The sequence below is a fragment of the Brachyistius frenatus genome, unplaced genomic scaffold (genome assembly GCF_029030835.1).
Source record: "Brachyistius frenatus isolate BFR_SWC_R1_liver_20210118 unplaced genomic scaffold, ASM2903083v1 Contig_21, whole genome shotgun sequence".
In the NCBI taxonomy this organism is placed as follows: domain Eukaryota; kingdom Metazoa; phylum Chordata; class Actinopteri; family Embiotocidae; genus Brachyistius; species Brachyistius frenatus.
Genome location: NW_027210620.1, coordinates 2,571,092 through 2,593,199, shown reverse-complemented (window position 1 = coordinate 2,593,199; position 22,108 = coordinate 2,571,092). Strand labels below are relative to the sequence as shown.

At 43.9% G+C, this 22,108-nt stretch overlaps 2 protein-coding genes across 2 annotated transcripts; both read left to right on the top strand.

Moving 5' to 3' along the window:
* Nucleotides 1-1,039: 1,039 nt before the first annotated feature.
* On the top strand, nt 1,040-6,835 carry LOC138619724 (inositol monophosphatase 1-like). The gene is made up of 8 exons (XM_069696412.1): nt 1,040-1,353; nt 2,430-2,563; nt 3,381-3,485; nt 3,759-3,804; nt 4,024-4,132; nt 4,344-4,452; nt 4,695-4,846; nt 5,950-6,835. The coding sequence occupies exons 1-8, from the start codon at nt 1,291-1,293 to the stop codon at nt 6,066-6,068; spliced, it is 837 nt and encodes a 278-aa protein (XP_069552513.1). The 5' UTR covers nt 1,040-1,290; the 3' UTR covers nt 6,069-6,835.
* A 7,454-nt stretch (nt 6,836-14,289) lies between these two features.
* On the top strand, nt 14,290-17,774 carry LOC138619785 (inositol monophosphatase 1-like). Its single transcript, XM_069696553.1, has 8 exons — nt 14,290-14,390; nt 14,877-15,016; nt 15,147-15,251; nt 15,943-15,988; nt 16,091-16,199; nt 16,327-16,435; nt 17,278-17,429; nt 17,530-17,774. The coding sequence occupies exons 1-8, from the start codon at nt 14,328-14,330 to the stop codon at nt 17,655-17,657; spliced, it is 852 nt and encodes a 283-aa protein (XP_069552654.1). The 5' UTR covers nt 14,290-14,327; the 3' UTR covers nt 17,658-17,774.
* The last annotated feature ends 4,334 nt before the right edge of the window (nt 17,775-22,108 follow it).

The window sequence follows — 22,108 nt, the reverse complement described above, 5'->3', positions numbered from 1 at the left end:
ATTTGCGCAGGAGATCAGTCAAAGGACTGCTGGGGCTTGTTGACAAAAAAAATAAAAATCCTCTTCGGTTAAAAGACAGATGGATCCTCAGCAGAAAAGGATGCTGAACAAAGCTAGAAATGAACCCAGACCTTAAAAAGAAACAAAGAAATTCTCCACCGACAAGCAAAAAAATACGCCAATAATTAAAGAACATGTAAAATCTTGTAAGCACTACTTTATTTAGTGCCACATTCACGTCTGGTGGAAAAACAACAACTTTGAAATTAAAAATCATGTCCTTTCATGCATAAAGTGAAGTCACATCTTTGTTTTTTGAAATCATCTTTTAATATATTTTCACTGAATGGCATTTCAAAATGATAACACCATGAGGAGTAAAAAAAAAAAAAAAAAAACCCACAACATAATGTGTGATTGTGATCTTTCTCATAAGAGGCAGCTGTATTACATTGCCATTTAGTGTTGCTGCTGCCACCTCCTGGCCTAAAGAGGCATTTTTTTCCCAGCTTAATATCTATCATATTATATGAATTTGTTTTAAATTGCCTATAAAATAATAATAATAATAATAATAATAATAAAATAAATTAAAAAAAACAAGCGGAATGGATGTGGCAAAACTTCAAACTAAGAAAATCCAACTTTCCAGTGTGACTTCATCTCGTGTGAGATTTTTTTTTGCTGTGTCCTCTTACGTCTCCCGCCGGCGTGGTGAACATTTAATAAGACGTCTTCAATATCAAAACGAATGATAAGTTACAACTTCATTGATTATAAATGTGTGTTTACGAGTGACAAGACGCGTGCAATAATTGACCCGCTTGTTCCCGCCTCCTCCTGCATTTTTGACTGTGACTTATTGGTTCCTGCGAAGTCACATGACCGCCTTCTTACCCAATATAAAAGCGGAGATTTCTACCAATGAGATTCCGAGTTCTCTCTTTAGTCCCACCCACTCCGTGATTAAAACTGGACGCCTGTCAGTCAGGAGGTGGGTTGAATTAGCTTCAGCTCCTTCCAGTTTTATTTTAGTACAGCGTCGGTTTTTTTAAAAAAAAATGTAAACTGACAAAACCGTTAAATGTAATGTTTGTAGCCGCAGCTATCACGAAGCTCACCGTCCTTTTTTTTTTTTTTGTTACTCCGTGTTTTCGCCCTCTTAAAGCCGAGCTGATAGCCAGCAGGGAGCTAATGCATGCGAGTTTTGTGCTTCACAATGACCTGACCCCTCGTGTTGGTTTCCCCCACAGGTGTCTTCACTAAATCTGCTCCTTCTTCACCGTCAACATGAGTGATCCGTGGCAGGAGTGCATGGACCACTGCGTGGATGTCACTAAACGAGCTGGGAAGGTAAACAAACAAACAAACAAAAAACAACAACTGCTTTTATCGTTTTTTTTTTTTTTTAAATGTTCCAAATTCACTTTGTTTTGAATGAAAACGGTGATAAACTTTCACACCTACAGTCAGTTTTGTTTCACAGTTTGCCTATTTACTGCAGCAGCAGTCCTCATGAGACATGTTGTGGAAGAGTTTCCAGGTGAACTCTTGTCTAATAAATTATTCAACATTTTGAAGATGTGTGTGTGTGTGTGCAAACAAACAAAAAAACAAATGCAGTCTTGTCAAGTTTTTAAAACAGACTCCAGAGACACCGAGCGCCTTGACGAAGGGATAAAGTTGGCCGTTTGAAGTAGATGAACAAAGAATCGACTTTAAAAATCCTGCTGTTGGTCCCAATAAATCACCAAAATACATTTCTGATCTGCTCACCTGCGTTCAGTTTTTAATGCTCCACATATCTTGGAGCAAACTCCCAGAAACCTGCAACTCTGGGCTCCTCTAAATCCAGACGGAGGACTTCTCCGTTTGCTGCCTTTCACTGGATCGGATTTGAGGAGATCTTAAAATGCACTGTAACTTTTTATCCTATTTATTTTTTAGCTTTCTTAATGTTTTAATGACTTTTTTTAATGTTTATCACTGTTTTTAATTGTTTTATATGTCCTTTTCTTTGGCCGTATGGTTTCGCGTGAAGCGCTTTTGAATTTGCATCGCATATGCAATGTCACCCTAATCCATTTTCTGCCTCCAAATACAAAATCGACCTCAAACCTAATTTGAGTTGAAGTTTCTTTTGCAAGGTTACCTCTCCTTTTTATTAATGCAAAAACAATTTGTCTGCCTGTGATATTCAAACGTACGTACGAAGGCGCTTCCGTCTGTGAAGAGACAATAACGACAACTCGTAAAGATATCTGGAGCCCCCGGCACCTTGTTATCCGTGGGCCCGTTATTGTCCCTTACAATATGTAATCACAACACATCAACATGTTGAGATAATTAAAGCGCCAGATGTAGCCAGTCATGCAAAAAAAAAAAAAAAAAAAATGTCCACCTGGTTATCATTGTCGTGTTTCCGGCAGACGATCCGCGAGGCGCTCCAGAGCGACATCGCCGTCATGCAGAAGAGCTCGCCGGTCGACCTGGTGACCGAGACGGACCAGAAAGTGGAGCAGCTCATTATATCTTCCATCAAGGAAAAGTACCCGACGCACAGGTAATCTGTTTGAGCAGAGAACGTAACGAGGGAAACGTGTCATTTTAGGTTTATTCGTGGGTTGTTTTCTAACAAAAAACAACAACAAAAAAAACAAAAGGCCTCCCCTATTTTCATGCCGTGCTTTAATTTGTTTCGTGTTCACTAATTTCACGTTGCTCATTGTTTGCAAATTGGATAATAGTTTGAGTTAAATCGAGCAATCCGCCCTGTATTGTCCCGCTGCACCCCACAGCTGTTGGCTGGAAATTAAAAATCCTAACAGAATGAGCAACACCCACAAAAAAAAACAATAAAACAAATTGTGAAATAGCCGAAACGGGGTGTGTAAATTTGATGATATCGAGTGTTTTAAATATTTAAATCTGTAAATATGGAGATCTGAATGCTGCTGCAAAACCTTCTTTTTCACACTGCCAGGGATTCCTGTTCTGTTTGAGAATCCTCCCGTTTATTTGTTGATTTTTGTCTTTTGGCCTGAAAGTTGAATATTCCACGTCTCGAAATGACTTGAAACCAATTTATCAAATGTTTACAAGTGTTGAGTGCTGAATGTAAACGTCCTTAAATCACACCGGACTGCCCAAAATCAAGGAACGCGTGGAGAGGACACGACCTCTGTGACCTTCATGGCAACTACGACCTTGAATCCAGCACTTTGTACTCGACAGCACGTATTCTAGGCTGAAAATACGGCAGGTGTCGAGTACAACGTTATTAACTTGGAAGTATAACGGTTGCGTTGGTCATAAAACTTAAAATTTTTGTTCATTTGCCTATTTCCCCCCCTCTCCCCCCCCCGTCTTTTATTCTGAAGCTTTATAGGTGAGGAGTCGGTCGCAGCCGGCGCCCCCAGCGTGCTCACCGACAATCCCACTTGGATCATCGACCCTATCGACGGCACCACCAACTTCGTTCACAGGTACGACTGCCTGCGACTGAACGCCGCAAGAATCTCCTGCGAAAGCTCCGATACGGCGCCGGATTTCGTTTTTATCTTCCAGTCGCTGCTTCACTATTTTTATCTTTTAATTAGGTTCTCTCTCTCTCGCTCGGATCGCCCTCTCTGTCAGGGATAATTAGACAACCCAGATGAAACTGAACTGATAATAGAAATGGATTCCTCTGAGCTTAAATCTAAAGGGAGTTCGCTTAAATGAATGTTTTTATATTGTAAATTTCCCCTTTCGGGCAGGTTCCCATTTGTGTCTGTATCAATCGGCTTCACGGTGAAGAAAGAGGTAGGCTTCGTTCCGTGCCTTTTGGTTTTTTTTTGGACGCTGTGATGTCTTAATTAAACGAAACATTCACGTAATAGTTGACCCATTAACCCAGTGAATTAAATAAAGACTGCTACAAGTAAATATTCCCCTTTTTTAAACGGCTGCTGGTCTATTTTTAGCCGTCCTCCCGCATCCACATGAGTCACCGCTGTTTTCTGTGCTGCCTCTCGGTCTCAGATACAGTTTGGGATCGTCTACAGCTGCATCGAGGACAAAATGTATACCGCACGCAAGGGGAAGGGAGCCTTCTGCAACGGAGTCCCGATCAAAGTCTCTGGACAAGAAGGTCAGTATTGATAATCGCGCCCAGATTTTTTTTGGAGATGCAGTTACAAAACAAATCCACCAGGTGGAGGCAAAATCACAGCAAGATTCTTTTCTCATGGCAAAAAATTTGCCTTGCTTCTGTTTTTGTTTTTTTTCCAGAGAGACAATAAACTGGATGCTGTTTGTTGAATGCTAATATTGTATTTTAATTATTAATGTCTCCATCCAAGATATTAGTCAGTCCCTGGTGCTGACAGAAATGAGCTTCAAGAAGGATCCTGAGCAGTTCAAAACGATGTTGGCCAACATCAGGGCCATCCTCACCATCCCTGTGCACGGGTAAATATGCAAATGTGTTTTCCTGTGGCGCCACCTTCACAATGAAAGCCATCCTGCAGCCACAACTGCAGGGACGGTGAATGTAAACGGTGCAGCCTCGATAACAGCCCCGACAATAATATCACCATTGGGCTCCATTTTGTGAAAAAGTAAAGGATTACTGCGGTGAACACTCGCGCACATTCAACTCTTTAACTCCGCATCTGGTATTGAGAAACGAAACGCCCCATCTCCCTCCTCAGAATCCGCTCCCCGGGCAGTGCAGCTGTCAACATGTGTCTGGTCGCGTGCGGGTCGGCTGACGCCTACTACCACATGGGCATCCACTGCTGGGACATGGCCGGAGGGGCAGCGGTTGTCACCGAGGCCGGAGGAGTCATCATGGACATTTCAGGTGAGAAAACAGGAGCTCTTCAAACAACACTGATTTTTTTTATTTTTATTTTATTATTCTGATGTGCCACATTGGAGCTTTGCTTTGGTTTAACTGTGCAAAATTGAGGCTTTTTCCTGTTTTTGAAGTTGGTTTACAATCAGATATTTAGCAAAAGATTGGCCTGCAGATTATTTTGGTGATAAATAGGTTGTTTGGTTTGTCAAACAAAAAGTAAAACAAAAAAATAGGTGAGCAGAAGGTGGCATCTTTTAAATGTCTCGTTTTGTTCTACCAAAAGTCTCCCAAAACCTAGATGTTAATTTTACAACGATGCGTAACGAGGTTATAACGGCGACAAAAGCTGCCAGCGTGGAGTGCTGCTCGGGTGTGAATTGTCGTCAAGCTGGTGCTCTTCAGTTTCGGGATCAAACCGTTTGAGTTGAAAACGTGAAAAACAAAGAGAATCCTTTTGACTCTACACATTAAAAGCCACGCAGTACCCCGGTTTGAATGCAGAACTTGATTTGTCTCCATTTTTGTAACTGTGCCTCTGTGTATTGTATTTTTTTTTTCCCTCTTTGGACAACTGGGTGAGTTTAAATGTTAGTTGCTACTTAATGTTTAAATGTATGTTAAACTATTAAGAGATTTTTTTTTTTTTTGGATTAATATCTGCATTTGGTTTATAGTCCGGACGTTATGTTTCCTATCATGTGTCTTTTACCTGCTCCCATGAACTGGGTGACAGTTCATTGGTCCATACTGGTCATGTGACCACTGACTTTTTTTTTTTTTTTTTTTTTTTTTTTTAATTACTCTTGGGTGCCTCAGATCTTTTTCAAGTTTTCAACTCAAAAGATATAACATTTGATTTTCATTATTGTTTTCACATTTTAGAAACTCCATACAAGATAATCTTTGGAAATTTAAAAATGACCAATTTAATCGTCAAATAGTTTTCTGTCAAGGGACAATTATACGAATCGTTTTCAGCTTTATCAACGGCACGGAACAGATCAGTTGTTTTCTACAGGTTATGAACCCCACACCCTTTTAAGCATGCAATAAGAAAAATGTGATGCTCGTTTATCTTCTTTTTTTTTTTCCCTTCTCGTAACCAGGTGGACCGTTTGATTTGATGTCTCGGAGGCTGATCGTCGCCAGCAGCAGGGCGATAGCGGAACGCATTTCCAAGGAGATAACGGAGTTTAACGTCAGCAGGGACGACGCCGACGACTAGGGAAACTTTAAAACCCTCTTTTAACCCAACTCGAGCCGCGTAGAACGCACTCGGCTGCCGTGGGCCTCGGATCCGTCTCCGCCTTAAAGAACCAAAAACCACGCACTTACCCCGGGAGAACGCCCGAGTGGGTTCCGTTTCATTATTCGGAGCTCCGACTTTCAGCTTTCTTTGCGAGTCATCGTCGTATATCGGCACTTCCAGTCATGCGGCATTTATATATATATATATCTACGTGAATGACACAGCCAGAACAAAGACCGAGGGATTTGACTTATGAAATACCTCGACGCCAGTGAAGCAACTTTAGAATAACGCTGTCCAACTTTCGACCAAAAATATTGCTTTTCTGTAAATCTTTTTTTTTTTTCACCGATTGTTCAGTTGAATGCGTTTTTAAATACGCGAGTGCATTTTTGTTGTTGTTATAGCGCCATTCCTAGTTTGCACTACCCTCAATGCAAGTAACAGTGCACACACACCACTAACTGTGTACATACAACTCTCTTGTACTGTATAACTGCTTTATTCTTAAAAGTGTGTGTGTGGAGTACGGTTGTTTGTGTTTTTGTAAAATCGCTGTTAATATCTAATACTTATGAGCAGCGTTCTTTTTTTTTGGACACGCGTGGATGAGATCATGTGACCGAAGCCCCGCAGAGACCGGTGTGAACACGCACGCACACGTCGCCGTCGTAAACCGAAGACAAAAACTGGCAGCGTGACTGAAGTCTGAAATTTCCACAGAAGAAAAATGCTGGCGGAGAGTTCGGCGTTAAGACTCGTCATTTGAAATATGTGGATAAATCATGGAAAAGGGAAACAACGCACAATAAAAAAAACAAAAACAAAAAATCGGTCTTGTTTTGCCTCGTTCAAATGTTCCTGTGAAAAATTCTGCTGCTGCGCTGTGAGAACGCAAAAAAAAAAAAAAAAAGCTGCCGTGCCAGCTCCATATGTTATTATTTACAAGTTATTCCGGCAAATGGGGGGGAAAAAAAAATCTCTGTATCAATCAACAACAAGGCCTGCATCACCATGTTAAAAAAAAGAAAAAAAAACAGTCTATAAAGTAAAAGCATGAACAGGAAAGCTCTCAGGAAACCAAATAAACAGAAGAAAAAAAAAAAACAGGCCTCTGACACTACATTAAACACGAGAAGAAAAAAAAAAACAACAACCCCGCACACTCACTGCTGCCGCTATGATTTAACGGGGAGATAAAAGCATCTCCGGCTTTTACACCATGTAAAATTCTTCGCTGCATTTCCCTCTTTGCCCTTTGAGTCGCTGCTGAAGACACTGCACATGCAGAGCAGCGGATTGCACCCTCCCAAGGGCTGATGTTGCTCTATGAAATAGCCCCGAGTTTCGCTCTCCGAGGGTTTGCTTTTTCCCAGCTTGTGTTTGCTGATGACTAACAAATGGTTTTAAAACACTTTACTTGAGCGTCCCCCCCTCCTCCTCCTCCTCCTCCTCTTCCTCCTCCTCCATCATCTCAGAAACCAATGGAGCATGTTGGTCTGCAGCAGGGTGGGTGCAGCGCCGGCGTAATCGTCACCGGTGTTGGGAATGAGTTGCAGAGTTGGTGTGTGCTGGAAGTCCACCTTTTTCACTATCCGCACTAGATTTATTTAAATTTTTTTTTTTTTTTATGTTCTTTCATTGTTTACAGAGTTATTAGTGACACGGCCCTTATGCTTCTACCATTTATGTCCTAGTTCCTGTGAGGAAGTGCCAGCCATTGTTCTTTGGAAAAAAAAAAACTGCAGAAGCTGTGTTTTCCTGCAACACACTAAAAAAAAAAAAAAAAAGTGCCTGAGGAGATTGGAGAGTCTGGCTCTGTAGACAGTTTTGAACAACTTTAGTAAGGCACTTATTTTGAATTTGCGATTTTTGTCTTTTCAGTCAGGCGGCGGCTTAAGAGTTGCTACGGCAACAGTACGTTTTCGGCCCAGCAACCGCTAAAAAAAGGCTAAAACACCCCCCCCCCCCCGCCCCAAGGCGTTTGTTCTGAAAACTAAAAATTACATATTGGGTCGATAGGAAATTTATACAATATGCAATAATCGTTTTGATAACTTTAAATGATTGTTTTGGAACGTAATCATGTTCATTTGACTTTGCACTGTAAAGCCGAAATCGTAAAGTCTCGCGAGAGCGTGTCAGAGGTCAGATGTCGGTTTTTGCGTCGTGAGCCAGCGCGGAGTACTTCCTGGCCAACGTAGCGACTTGTTTTGCAGTTTTAGACTTTGTAAACAAAAATTGCACTTATAAACAAAGACTTAAATATACGTTGAAAATCACTGACGTTGAGTGTACAGCCGGTTGCCGCTGTCTTTCCAAGTTTGGTCGTTTTGGGTATTGTGGTGGACAGATGTGTTGTTTTTTATTTTTATTTTCTTGTGGTATTAACGCCTTTACTCGCCACCTTTTTTTTTTTTTTTTTTTTTTGCTGCAAATCTGACAAATCGCCTCGCTCTAGTTATTGGCCTCTCCTTTTTCATTATGATAAACCCAAAATGTGCCCACAGCAGTGGAGTGTGGTTCGGCTTTGCAAAAAAACAAATTATTATTATTATTATTATTATTATTATTATATCATTCATTACCCAGTTAGCACTTTGATGTCAGCATTTAGCTCAAGGCGCCCTGCCGTGCAGCCTCGGTTTGCTTCTCCTGATACGTGTGCGTTTAAGCAGTTTCAGTTGCATTTGTCTGGATGATGGCGCATGCGATGCGAGTCCACTTTGCAGATCCCCGTAGGTATAATGGCAGGTTGGAAGCGGACACCATGCGGCCTCCCCCTCCCCCCTCCCTCCCTCCTCCCTCCGTCGGGAAGAAATCCCAATTGCCCCGATATAAACCGCTGGCCTCGAGCCTCCCCGCAGATCTGCGGTACAGAGAAAATGGAGGCCGCTTGCCCACTGGCCTTCAAAATTGTGAATCGACTCCGAAAGAGCAATGTAGATCTGGATTTTCGTGACTGTAGATTTTACGAGTACTTAATTCAAAAGCTTATTTCTCATCAGTTCGCAGCATGTCATCGGAAGTCGATGAAAGGGTTTTAAAATGCTTCTTACAGTTTCAATCACCCCCCCCCCCATGGTGCCCTACATTTTCATCTATGCAGTCATCATACCATGCAAGTTACTCAGTCAGAAAACAATTTCTATCTCGGTATTGCATCAGTCTTCAATCTACCATCTTGGCTTGAACCCAGATGTACCAGAATGTGAAGTAGTAGATCAAATTCTGGAAATAAAGCCAGCCTGATGTGATAAGGTGTCATTTTGAAGAGTTATTTCCCACCACTTCGTGCTTTAGGACGTCCAGACAGTCCCCCCCCCCCCCCCCCCCGGGTTCGGTGTTGTTGTCAGATTTTGTGACCCGCGGTGTCGGTTCAGTTCAGGCATGAGGAAGTGAGGTGAAGAATATCGGGACAGGTCACAGAATCTGATGGGTGACAGACTTCCGTGTAACACCGGCTCTCAGAGAAACGTACCAGAATCTTTGATCCATTTTTGAAGCTCTACAGAGCGACTACGGCGGCTTGTTGCTGCACCAGACAGAAATCTCGTGACGAGTGTCTCGATTGATCGCCGTGACACTTTTGTACAGGCGTTTAGCAGAGGATCGACTTAAAATGGTCTGCTGAGTTTTGTCCCTCTTGCGCCGTCACAGAAATGTAAAATGTCTTGACCACCTGTTGTGTGGGCTCTTATGAGCTGTGTTACATACATTCTGGCTGCTACAGGAAGCTTTGAAAACGCTTCGGTGGGTTTTGACGCTTCATTTCTTGCGATGCTCAGGAGGTCTTCAAAATCGTCCGAAGCACCTCCGTCGGCCTCAGCTGGACGTCGTGTGTCGGGCCTGTGTGAACCAGGGTGGTAAACATGCTGAAGAGAAGCTGCTCATCGTCCTTCGTGGCCGAGTTCAGCCTCAGACTCTCGCTGTCGAAGGCTCAAAGCGGGGGCTCGGAGTCGAGACAAAACGCCTCATCTTTCAGGGACCACAACGGCTGACCTTCAGCAACTTCAACATGCCGGCGGCCCCCTTCGGTTACAGCTGTGATTCCGGGGAGCCGAACATCCAAAACATCCGTCATCCCGGATAAATTATTCATAACGGACCTGGCAGGGAGACAGCGGGACTGATCTATTTGTTTTGCTTGTCCTATCACTTCCCTCTGTGTTGTCTCCCACCATTTCTGAGAGCGTCTTATATTTAGTGCACAACGGGGACAACGGGGTGACAAGTGCTCTCCTGCTGCTTCCAGTCAAGCAAAAACTTTTCAACAACCCCCCCCCCACCCCCCCCAAAAAACCCCTCTCCTCCTCCCTCCATGGTATCCCATTCTGATCTGTTAGATTCAACACAGGTCTATTTGTTTTAGCTGCAGCTCGTGCAATAGGATTTCGAGCAAATCCGTGACTTGTATACGAGGATGGCGATGTTGTCTGCCAGCTTCGTCGTTGTTTAACAAAGCTGTTTCCATATGAACACTGAAACGGGATGACGAACGTACTTCACGAGGCTCAGATGTAGTTTTTTTTATTTATTTTTTATTTTTTTAAACAGTTGCCTCGGCGCTCATCCTGTCAGTACTCGCGCAACGATCACACAGCAGGAACGGGTTTGGCATATTTCAACACGCAGGAGTTGCGCAAGGTGTGGCGGTGATGAGCGTCGTGTCTGAACGAGGCCCCTGGGGAGGAAAAAACAATAAACCATTTTTTTTTTTTAAAAAGACACGACGTGGCGGACAATGTAGAACCGAACGCACGTTCTGGTGCGTATCTGCAGTTCAGTTCAGTACGGAGAAGGTCACTCGCAGTTCACCGGCGTCAAGTTTTGTCGCCCCCCCCCCCCTTTCACGCGCGTGTGCCCTGTTTTTGAAACGTTTTAAACGAGCCCCACGCGCCATAAGCAAAAGATGCAACATCATTTTCTTGAGACATGCGGCATTTACCAGTAATTGAACAATCTGTCTTGCAGCAAGGTATCACTTCCTGCAAGTCAACTGTCAGCGTTGCATGAGAAGTAGCTTGATGATTCAGAAAATTGTCTTTTGTACTCCCCAGGGACTTCAGCGCAGCGTGCGTTTAATGAAAGAGAGAGTTACGGTGTCACGTCGGGGCCAAAACCTCCGAGCGCGTACCGCAGACTGCATCTCTGCGAACGGCATCTCTGACTTATGACCTCAATGATTTTCTGTTAAGTCCGTATAAGGTAACGAACGCAGTGTCGTGTGTGTGTGGCGACATTCCCAGGGCAAAATCACAAGCAGTGTTCATAAATTTTTTTTTTTTAAAAACCTAAAAAAAAACCTGGACGTAGCCTTTGTGACGTCACCGACGGGTTTCCCGATGAGCGGTGTTAAAGCTCCGCCTGGGTGGCTCCAGCTGTTGCTGCCTTGGCAGCGTCGGACTCCATCTCACTCCAGCCGAATCCAAAAATGGGCAACAAGGTGGCGCACGGGTGGAGCTGCACCACGGACGGTCTCTGACAATCTGGTGGTGGAAACCCTTTCGAGCATGCTCGGCATTTATCACAACACCCACTTTTCATTTAAAAGCAGCCCCACCCTTAATTGTGCACAACTTAAAATCCCTAATACAATTCAAAGTGAAGCGTTGCATAGAAATGAACAATAGAAACCAAAATCCTGGTTTTGGTACCGGGCCGTAAACATGGACGTCTGTGGAAATTGACTCACTTTTTGGAGTCGGCCTCGAGTGGCCATTCGAGGAACTGCAGTTTATTTTTTTTGGGGCACTTGCGCACTTGGCTTTATTTTTCAGCCCTGGAGGTTTCCGCTTAGTTCTCCATCACAGGAGACTGGTCTTACCACACCCAAATGCACGCTCCATAGGCATTTGTCTCTTGTCAATCATTCCTGCCCACTGCAATAAGACTGTACAATAACTCACCTCTGGAAAAATCCATCACGCAACAATAACACCGTTGTCTGTTTTTCTTGGTTGTTTAAATATAAAAAAAAAAAAACTAAAAAACTTTGCACTATTGTTTAGTTAGTTTTAATTTAATTATTCTATTTTTTTGTATATACTGTGCATTTTTATATTTAATATTTTTTACTGTTGTTTTATTTCTTTCCTGTATCTATAAATGCTGCTGTAGCGAAAAAAAAATTCCCTTTGGGGATTAAAAAAACTCTATCTATCCATCCATCCATCCTTCCTTCCTTCCTTCCTTCCTTCCTTCCTTCCTACCTACTGGGGCAGAGACCTTACGGTTATTTTGGAAACTCTTGGCGCAGCCTTTTAACCAATCAGCATTGACCACCACGTGCACTGAAACTAAACGTCCATACCAAACCAGACGGTGAGATATCAAAACTGCAGTAAGTGTTGCAGGAATAAATTGTTTTGAGATATACACAGAAATAATGACACCTCCACATCTGCGGATCTGCAGTATATACTTATTGTCAGGATGTTATCCAGCTTTCAGCCGGCACACACAATCTGCGCTGACTCACCAGGGGACCTTTCAAACTACTATGCAGCAATGGAATACAATAAAAGGACATGAGAAAAAAAAAAAAAAAAAAAAATCTCAATAGCTGGGAAACTGTCAGGAAATATAAAACCGTCAGGAGCTTAGTTTGCCATGCCGAATCCTGTCTTAGAAAAACAAGCCAGGAGCTGGAACAGAACTTCTTCTTTTTTTTTTTTAACCATTACTTTAACCTCCCAAGATCTGTCGTGATTTAAAGATTCCAGGTTTATGGTGAAACTGGTGTTGAAGTTGGCAAATAAATACAGAATGCATTTAATTGCTACTTCAAACCAGCTTTTATGCATTTGAATAGCAAAGAAGTGTTTACAGCAGGGCGTGGCTTCGCCGCGACATCTCCACAAGAGCTGGGAAGACACGACAGGAATTTTCCGCTCACTTGGATGCATTCGCTCCGTAGTGAATGTGGCGTCGTGTCGTTGCAGGTCTGCCTTCGTATGGGCAGATTGCTTTTTTTTTTTTAATTGTTCTTTTTTTTTTTTTTCCGCCATGGTCGCTGTGAGGAAGTACCAGAGGGGAGGGGGGGGGGGGCGGAGCTAGTACTTTTCCCCACTCTGTCATGCCATCTTTTTGAGTTGGCTCATCTTTCCAACCCAGCGCTTTACAGTTAAGCATTTCAAAAGAAGCTGCACCAGCATCGAGAGGCAACCAGACAGCAGCGCCCCAGACTCCACCAGGTAAAGACTGCTTCACAGTAGATTCCTTTCTGTGCTGTCTGTAAATGATGAAGCCAGTTTATCTTTAAGTGGATTTTTTTTTTTAAAAAAAGGAAAGAAAAAAAAAAAAGATGATTTATTTCTTTGTATCCGTGAGTGAATTATTGGCTTATTTCCTTAAAGTCCCTCTATTTTGTACTGTTCTGTCAGAGTTATCAGATGTCCCTAACTTTCCCAAAGTCAGATGACCGAAAAGAGGAGGTGAAATTTAAATGTCGATAACACGAATACCTCAATACCTAATGAGCATCTGCGGGTGATATTGAAACTTTTTTGCCCTGTGTTTCGCCTGTCAGGCGTACAAGCCATTGATTGACACTGACGGGCAGAAATTGTACCTGCGCAGCCCGACAGGAAGACTGCAGGGAATACTAAAGATTTTATGTTTTTGTTTTTCGGTCAAATTAAAAAAAAAGATGACAATATTTGTATCTATCAATTACAAGCTCTTTAACAACAAAAAAAACTAAATGGGATTGAAGTGTCTTACTAACACAGCAACTTACAACATGTCATGTCATTTTCATTTTTTTTTTTGTATTACACCTGCAGGCTCTAATTCGGAAACGGCTATCAGACAGATTTCAACACGATATGTTGCACACTTGTTTGCACCCGTGTCTTGCGGTGGTGACTAGGCAGGACGTACAGATACCTTCAGCAGGGGTTGGGGGAGGGTGGGGGCGAAGTCTTGCGTAACGTACTGTGTTGTAAGAGACGAGCGCTCGCCGCGCAGGCTTGTCGGCGTTTCGTCGGCCCGATGCCCTCGAGGACGACGCATCGCTCAGGAAACACCTTCTGATTTGCATGTCCTGTCCGTCGGTGACTTATGAATCGTTCATACTTTTACACTTTGATTTGTCATTGAAGTTTACAGGCTTTATTTATTTTACAGACTCTACAAAGGAAAAAAAAAACAACAACAAAAAACAACCCACCCCCAACCCCCCCTCCAACCCCTCGCCCCCCCTCCCCGCCTCCACACGCACACAGAGACAGGATGGCGGACCCGTGGCAGAAGGCGTACGAGTTTGCCATCTCGGTGGCAAGAAAAGCTGGAGCGGTAGGTCGTAAACATGTAGTTTGTGCAGATCGGGGGCAACTCTTGAAACAATCGCGGAGATCTCTGTTCTCTTCCTGTTTGGCTGCCGCCTGTGGGCGACGAGGTGGTGAATTGCAGCTGTGTGTTTTATTTATTTATTTATTTATTTTTTTTTGGGACCTCGCGGAGATCCAAATCAGCGGGCCTGTTGCGCCAACCCTCTCTGGTGAAACAACCAGTGCCCCGTCGTGGACAACGTGCCACTAACCGCACCACTTGTGATACCCCCCCTCCACCCCGCCCCCCCGGGAATATAGCCACACGAGTGTCGTAATACTTCAAATGCACGGGGCCGGTAATTGTTGGGCCGTTTCCAGGGGCGACTGGCGGCGACCAAAACGGACACCCGTTTGAAGCGGAGATCTTCCGAGATGATTTCTTTTTTTGAATGTCTCTTCCTCATTTGAAGTGCAATGACCGCGTGCCAACGATGTTTCTTTTAATCAGGTAATCAGGAAAGCTGGCGAGAGCGAAATCAAAATCTCCACAAAGAGCTCCACCGTGGACCTCGTCACCAAGACCGACGAGAGGGTGGAGAAAATCATCATAGGCTCTCTCATAGAGGAGTTTGGACAGGGCACGCACTGGTGAGACTCGACTGGCGCGCGCACACACACACACACACACACACACACACCTTTATATAATATAAGGAACAAAATGTCTCCGTCACGCACCGATATCCCTCACTGGTTTGTTGCTCCTCCTGTGCTGCAGTTTCATCGGGGAGGAGTCCGTCGCTAAGGGGCAGCCGTGCATCTTGACCGACAAACCGACATGGATCATCGACCCGGTGGACGGCACCACAAACTTCGTGCACGGGTGAGACGCCGGGAAAACAGTTTGACGCGTCGGTTGCGCTTTATCGTGGCGGTGGTCGAAGCCAGCACTTTCTGTTCTCGGACAAAACCCCGCAGCAACGAAACGCAGTGGATCGGGGAGGTTCTTTTCGCACCGTGGGACCCGATATTTACTGCGTTTGCATTAGCAGCGAGGGTGTGTTGAAATATGCCAAACCTGTTCCCGCTGTGGGCTTATTGCACAAGTACTGACGGGATGAGCGCCGAGGCAAATGTTTAAAAACAACATCCGAGCCGATCCGATGATCACCCGGTTGTTTGTCAATGGGACTCATTTCATTGATGGTAAATACAGATTTTTAGTGTTTAAATCTTTTCAAATGAGATTTCCGCACCTTTTTGCTGTCCCATCTCATCGTGGCCACCGACGGAGCCGGATAAAAATCGTACTTTGTCGAATGTAAAAAGAGTCGTTTTTAATTTTCCCCGGTCTACCAAATCGCACCAACATGTTCTTAAATCTCTGAGAAGGTAATCTCACTAATTCATTAGCACAGCTATAAAAATAAATAAATAAATGTAAAAAAAAATGGTCTATTCCAGCACTTCTTGTCAGCCTAGCATGAGAGAAATAGTTGGAAAATTCAGAAAAATATAGATATTAAAGTGGTATTAAAGTGATATTAACCCGATGTCCGTGGATTTCCTTACAGATTCCCGTTTGTGGCTGTGTCTATCGCGTTCGCAGTCAACAAGGAGGTATGACTCATCAAAATAATGGACTTTTACATTTAACGAAAGCGGTTTATCCCAGTTTTGTTGCCAAATGTGACGGCTCAACACCGCGTCGTCCGTTTCCAGCTGGAGTTCGGCGTCGTGTACAGCTGCTTGGAGGACAAGATGTATCACGCAAGGAAGGGGAAGGGAGCTTTCTGCGACGACGACAAGCTTCAGGTGTCCGACGTGGCAGGTAAAGACGCTTCGGGATCGCCCGCGCGCTCATTTTACGCACTCTTAGACGGGCCAATCGTGCTTATTTCCAGAATTGAAAAAACAAAACAAACGGTAACCCTTCTTTGGCTCGCTTGTCATCATAGATATCAAGAAGTCCATTATCATCTCCGAGCACGGAACTGACAGGAGCCCGGAGAAGGTAAAAAAGATCTTCTCCACCATGCAGAGGATCCTCTGCATCCCCACTCACGGGTGAGTCAAAACGGCAAATCTGCTTTCTCGGCCCTCTTGGTGTCATATTTGCTCGCGCGGGAGCAATAGAGCCGGAGAGAGCTGCGTCGGGTAAAAGCCAGCTGCTGACACCGGTCAAACGCGCTCTCTGCCTTTCCCCCGGCCGTCGGCGTGAAATGCCCATTTTGATAAAGCGATACCTTGACAATTCAGTGTACTGCACACCTGCCCGAACAGGCTTCATTCGTTTTTGCTACGGGCCACCTGCGATCTGAATACATGCAAGATAAAAGTTGAACAAACAGAAACCCGGTCGCCGACTTCTCGATTATCGTGTTTTTGTTTTGTTGTTGTTTTGTTTTTTTCCCACGTGACGAAATGTTACAACAAAACCGAAACGTAGCCACAGTACATCGACAACAAAAGCTGAAGTGAGTGCCATCTTTTAGCGTGGGACACTTGATTGGAATTAATTCAGTTTTGTGAGGTTGAAATGAATTCATTAAATTGATTTCAGCATAAAATATTACAGTGGACGAACGTGGACACAAAACAGCTGCACACTGTAATGTCATCCAAATCAAGTTGTAAAAATGAATCAAAACAAATCCCTAAGAAGGCCCTTTTTAGTTGCCGACGCTGCATTTTTTATGTAAAGGTGCATAGACTATCTGCCTTTCGTTTGGACACCGTGTAGATTATTTCATTTGGGTACGACAACCAGCACAAAAAGGCGTTTGAATTTAGGTATGAACAAAGAGTTGTTGTTGTTGCTGAAACCTTTTTTTTTTCTTCTCTACCTCAGCTTCTGTAATTACTGTTTGTTCGTATTCATTCATCTCTGATTGGTCGATCCCTGACAGGCTGCGCGGGTCGGGCACCGCCGCCACCAACATGTGTCTGGTGGCGTGCGGGTCGGTGGAGGCCTTCTTTGAGATCGGGATCCACTGCTGGGACATCGCCGCCGGTGCGGTTATAGTCCAAGAAGCCGGAGGGGTCCTCCTGGACGTTGACGGTGCGTGCGCTTTAAAATACCCAACAACAACAACAACAACAACAACAAAACTGCCCACAGATGAAGTTCCTCTTAAAATTGGTTCTGTTTGACAATTCAGGGGGACCGTTCGATTTGATGTCCCGAAGGATGGTTTCAGCAAACAACAAGATTATCGCTGATCGGATCATCAAGGAAATCGAAATCTTCCCCGCGGTGAGAGATGACGAGCTGCCGAAGTACAAATGAGACGATTCTTAAAGCCTGTTTACGTACAGTTTTCCGAAAGCATCGTAAAACGAGAAGAAAAAAAAAGCAAAAGGTCTTTTGCTTGTATGTTGTCTGAATAAAGTTACTGCGCTCTAATCACTGCAGACTGTCTTTAATTTGTTGCACGTTAACATCGGTTTGAAGGTTAAATCGCCCGTCTTTCATCCCGCGGTCGAAAATATTGATTGAAGCGGGGAAACGGCTGTAATTTTACGTGATTTGACACGTCGTCAGTGTCTGACTGACCATTTAGAAATTAGACATGAATGCCGTATGCTTTCTTCAGCTTCGGCCCGGTGGTTTCAGTATGACGTAACTTCAACTCTGCCGCCCCGCCGAGCCCTGAAACTGATTTCAACTCGAGTTCCAATCATGCGTAATTGAATGATGGGAAATAAGTGAACTCCGCTCCGGCACTTATCGTCGTTAGGGGCGACGGGCCCTCGGCGACGGGTTGAATCACTGTCGGAGTCGCTTCGTAAACACCGGCCCCTGTCAAGTGTCATATAATTAACTCGCATAAAGATCACCACATTGCTGCAGAGCACTCACTGCTGTTTACACACTTTATTACGCCCCATATTAACATCCGCCACTAGAGGTCAATAATGCATCAGCAATTAGATGGGATCTTCCAGAGCCTCTCGTTCCTACTTTTGCTTGATGCAGTATTTCCTGTTGATTATTGAAAGTTGCATCGTTGCAATGCTTCAGTGCGGATCGACCTCATGCTGTTCGTGTCTTTATGCTTAACAAACAGTCTTTTAGGCCTCCGTGATGTAAAAAACAAAAAAACAACAAAAAAAACTCCCCAAGACATGAGGTCATTTTTTTTAAGCATCATATTCCCCCCCCCTCCTCCCTCCCTCCCCGATCTGTAAGTGAAGAAGTGGCGCTGCCATCGGTCACAAAAGGTGCCGACGGAGGCGCGAGAGCCAAAAGCGATGGCCAATAGAATAACAAGATAAACAGCGGGAACGACGACGACAACAACAACAACAACAGCAGCAGCAGCAGCAAGTAACAACAATAACAGCAGGAGGGGGCGTGGGGTATACGTGTGTGTTTGTGGGTGTGGGGGGGGGGGGGGGGGGGGGGGTCTACGAAACATGTTTACACTTCTGCCTTTTGAAACGTACATAACTGCAGTTCCTGTGTGTAATTACGCCCCCCCCCCCCCCCCCGCACATCTGCCGCTGCCGCAGAGTCGGGCGACGAATCGGCAATCGGCCGTCGTTTCGTCGCTTTCTGTTTTTGGTAACGATGCGCGGGGCAGGACGGGGAGGAATTGTGTGTGTGTGTGTGTGTGTGTGTGTGTGTGTGTGTGTGTGTGTGTGTGTGTGTGGAAGCGGGGCAGATAATAGTTGCAAATACAATACATCCTAACATTTGCTTGAACTTGCCCGAAGTAGCAGATGGCTGGAATTTGCCTTGTAGGACGGGACAGTAAATGTCAGCCGGGTCGGAGAGCAACACGCAAGTTCATAAAAGTCAATTTTTGCATATTTACATTGAATCTATTGGACAACCCCTCCCCTCCCCTCCACCTCCAGCCCGCCTTGTTTTTATATATCTCAACCATTTCAGAATCCAGCGACATTCAAGCAATCGATAAAATTAAACAGGTTTCGCACCGATGCGCTTTTGCATGAAGCTGAAGCGACCTTTTGAAGTATCTTCCTCCTAAATCACCGAGGCTCTCTCGTGATGATTCACACACAAGTGATACAGAAGCAAAAACGTCTGGAGATGTTTCATTGCGACATCCGCTAAATGGCGACCGATATTCGCGTCCCAAAGATTCGAATTTTTCTGCGGCAGTTGGATGTTTACACTTTGTCCTTATTAAACATTCATATGGCGCATACGAGGAATAATACATGATTTATAACCCGCTGCGATGTAGTCGTGAGCAGGACATTTCAAACAATTTGTCTGTGACTCCTCCGTCTGTAGCTGCCGTGTAAGAAAAGATCATGATTGACACCGATGTACGGTGATATACAATTAGCCCAAGGATATGATTGACAGCGTGATATATCACGGAGAGATGAAAGCTCTGGGACATATTTAGTAACCGGACCGCGAGTTTTTCTGTCAGACATATTTTTCGAGGTCAACGCACTCAACGGGTCTTTTTAATGCGCTATTTTATACAGTGTCGCTGCGTGAGCTAGAGCCCGACTGATTTATCAGTTGGACGATTTTTATCGACCGATATCGACTTATCGCAGATATACCGATATCGGCAAATGTGTTTTGTTTTTTTTTTTTTTTTGTATTCTCATATGCCATAGGTTTTAACCTTGCATGGTGCTGGAGCCCCCGACCCGTCGGGGTCACACCCTGCACATGGCCGCCCACCTCTCTCAGCCTGGTTCTGTCTGAGGTTTCTTCCTGTTAAAAGGGAGTTTTTTTTTTTCCTTCCCTCTGTTGGAGTTGTTTTTTGTTTTTTTTTCCTCCTAGCTGATTTGGGAATTGTTGGGTTCCTCTGTATAATGTTGTAAAGTTCTGTTCTAAGGACTGAAGTGCCCTGAAAAAAAAAGAAGAAGCCCGCATTGAGATTTGGCGCTATTTAAAAAGAAATTGAACTGAAAAGAATTTAATTGAATTATGTGGTGAAAGATGAAATTGTCAAGGCTACGGCACACATGTTGTTTTTTTTTTCATTATCAAGTAGTTCACTCCACTGCAATGACAAATCAAATATATTCAATTTACTGTCATTAAATATGAGGGAAAGGAGTAAATCGTAACGCTTGAATGATCTAACTTGTTCCATTGTCGCTTGAAACCTAACTTAAAAAAAAAAAAAAGCACTCGTGTTGTTATGAGATCGTATAATGATGCTTGGAAAAAGCATTTTTAGCTTTTACTCTATGCATCAGTGTTGCAGCTGCCTCTGCATATGTCATCATGACCACTTTACAGGTCCCCTGTCATTTTTCTTTGGCTTTATTATACATATTTGTTGTTATTTTTAGTGCTCCATTAAGGAAGGAGCTTTGCGCAAGTGTTTTTTTTTTTTTTTTTTTTTTTTAAAACAAGGGACCAAAAAAAACAGAGAAGGAAAAAAGGTGCTGATGCAGGTCATTTGGTCCATAAAGTTCCTGTTAAGTAGTAATAATAACACGCTGGCTATAGAGGACGTGGAGGAAAAGAAAGAACACTGTTATTTGGATTGAAAGTGCCAAAACCAAAACCAGTTGTAAATTGAGTGCAGCTCTCAATTATATATATATTTTTTTGTTTTTTGTTTTTTGTTTTATGTCAGGCTGGATGATTTAATACCCCAGGTAAAATTATCCAAACAAGATTTTCATTCATTTTCATAGAGGAGGAAAGCCCATCCAATCTGGTAGATATTATATATGATGTAACAGATTATATTGCAATCGTGCTGAGTGTGCGCTGTATATTATGCTCCGCAATCAATAGTCCCGGGAGTTTATGAGAGCCGTAAAGCAATGCATCCCTAATTTCTTCCAGTTAATGTCCAGAAGTGTGTCAGTAGGTGCGGTGAAAATTGAAGACCCGGGGGGGGGGCTGCATGAGATTGCGTCTGCTCGTCTCCTGGGTCCGGCATATAAAAACCACAGTAAACAACAACAGCCGTGATCAACATGGCAAAAGCGGGGCGCCTTTAATTTGCGCTCGTTTCCATTAGCTGTCCATCATTAGGTAATGGAGGCCAGTGGTTGCTTTCCGATGCACGGAACAAAAACGCTGTAGTGCACCCGGTCGTGCACAGTACAGTTCAGCCCCCTCCAACCCCCCCCTCCCAACCCGTTTGGTGATGTTATACACAGTGAGCTCTCCTTCCATTTCTCTCTCCATCTTGTGCTTTTTAAAAAAATTTTTTTTTACCCTTTCCACATTTTTTTTGTCAGTCAGTTGAAGTCATGTTATGCAAAACATCTGAAGCAAAGCCAAAGGAATTAGCTCGCCCTGGCCGACAGCCATATTGACATGGGGAGGCGGGTTTTGGGGAGAGGGGGAGGGAGGGAGTGCGGGGGGAAGGGGGGCTCTAAGTCCCAGTTGTTTTTGATGGACTATTAGGCTAATATGAAAGTTGAGACACATTTTCATCAGAGCATGTGCTGAACTTTCCCTGCCGGCGCGCGGATCGATCTTCATCGACCCCCCCCCCACTTTTTCTCGAGGAAAACGGGGTCCGGACGACGTAATGAAATCTGACGCCCGAAACGTTTTTTTTTTTTTACGAGACGCGACATGCGAGCGGTGTCTATCAAAAGCTGCTTAAAAAAAAAAAAAATACAAAAAAAAATACAAAAAAATGCTGGATCGATCGGGATATTAACATCAAACTCGCTCACAGATATAGACAAAATCAATGGCGATAATCCTAAGTAATAGCCCCCGAAGCCGTTCTTACATTTATTTTAACGGCTTTTTGTGTCCCCGCGAGC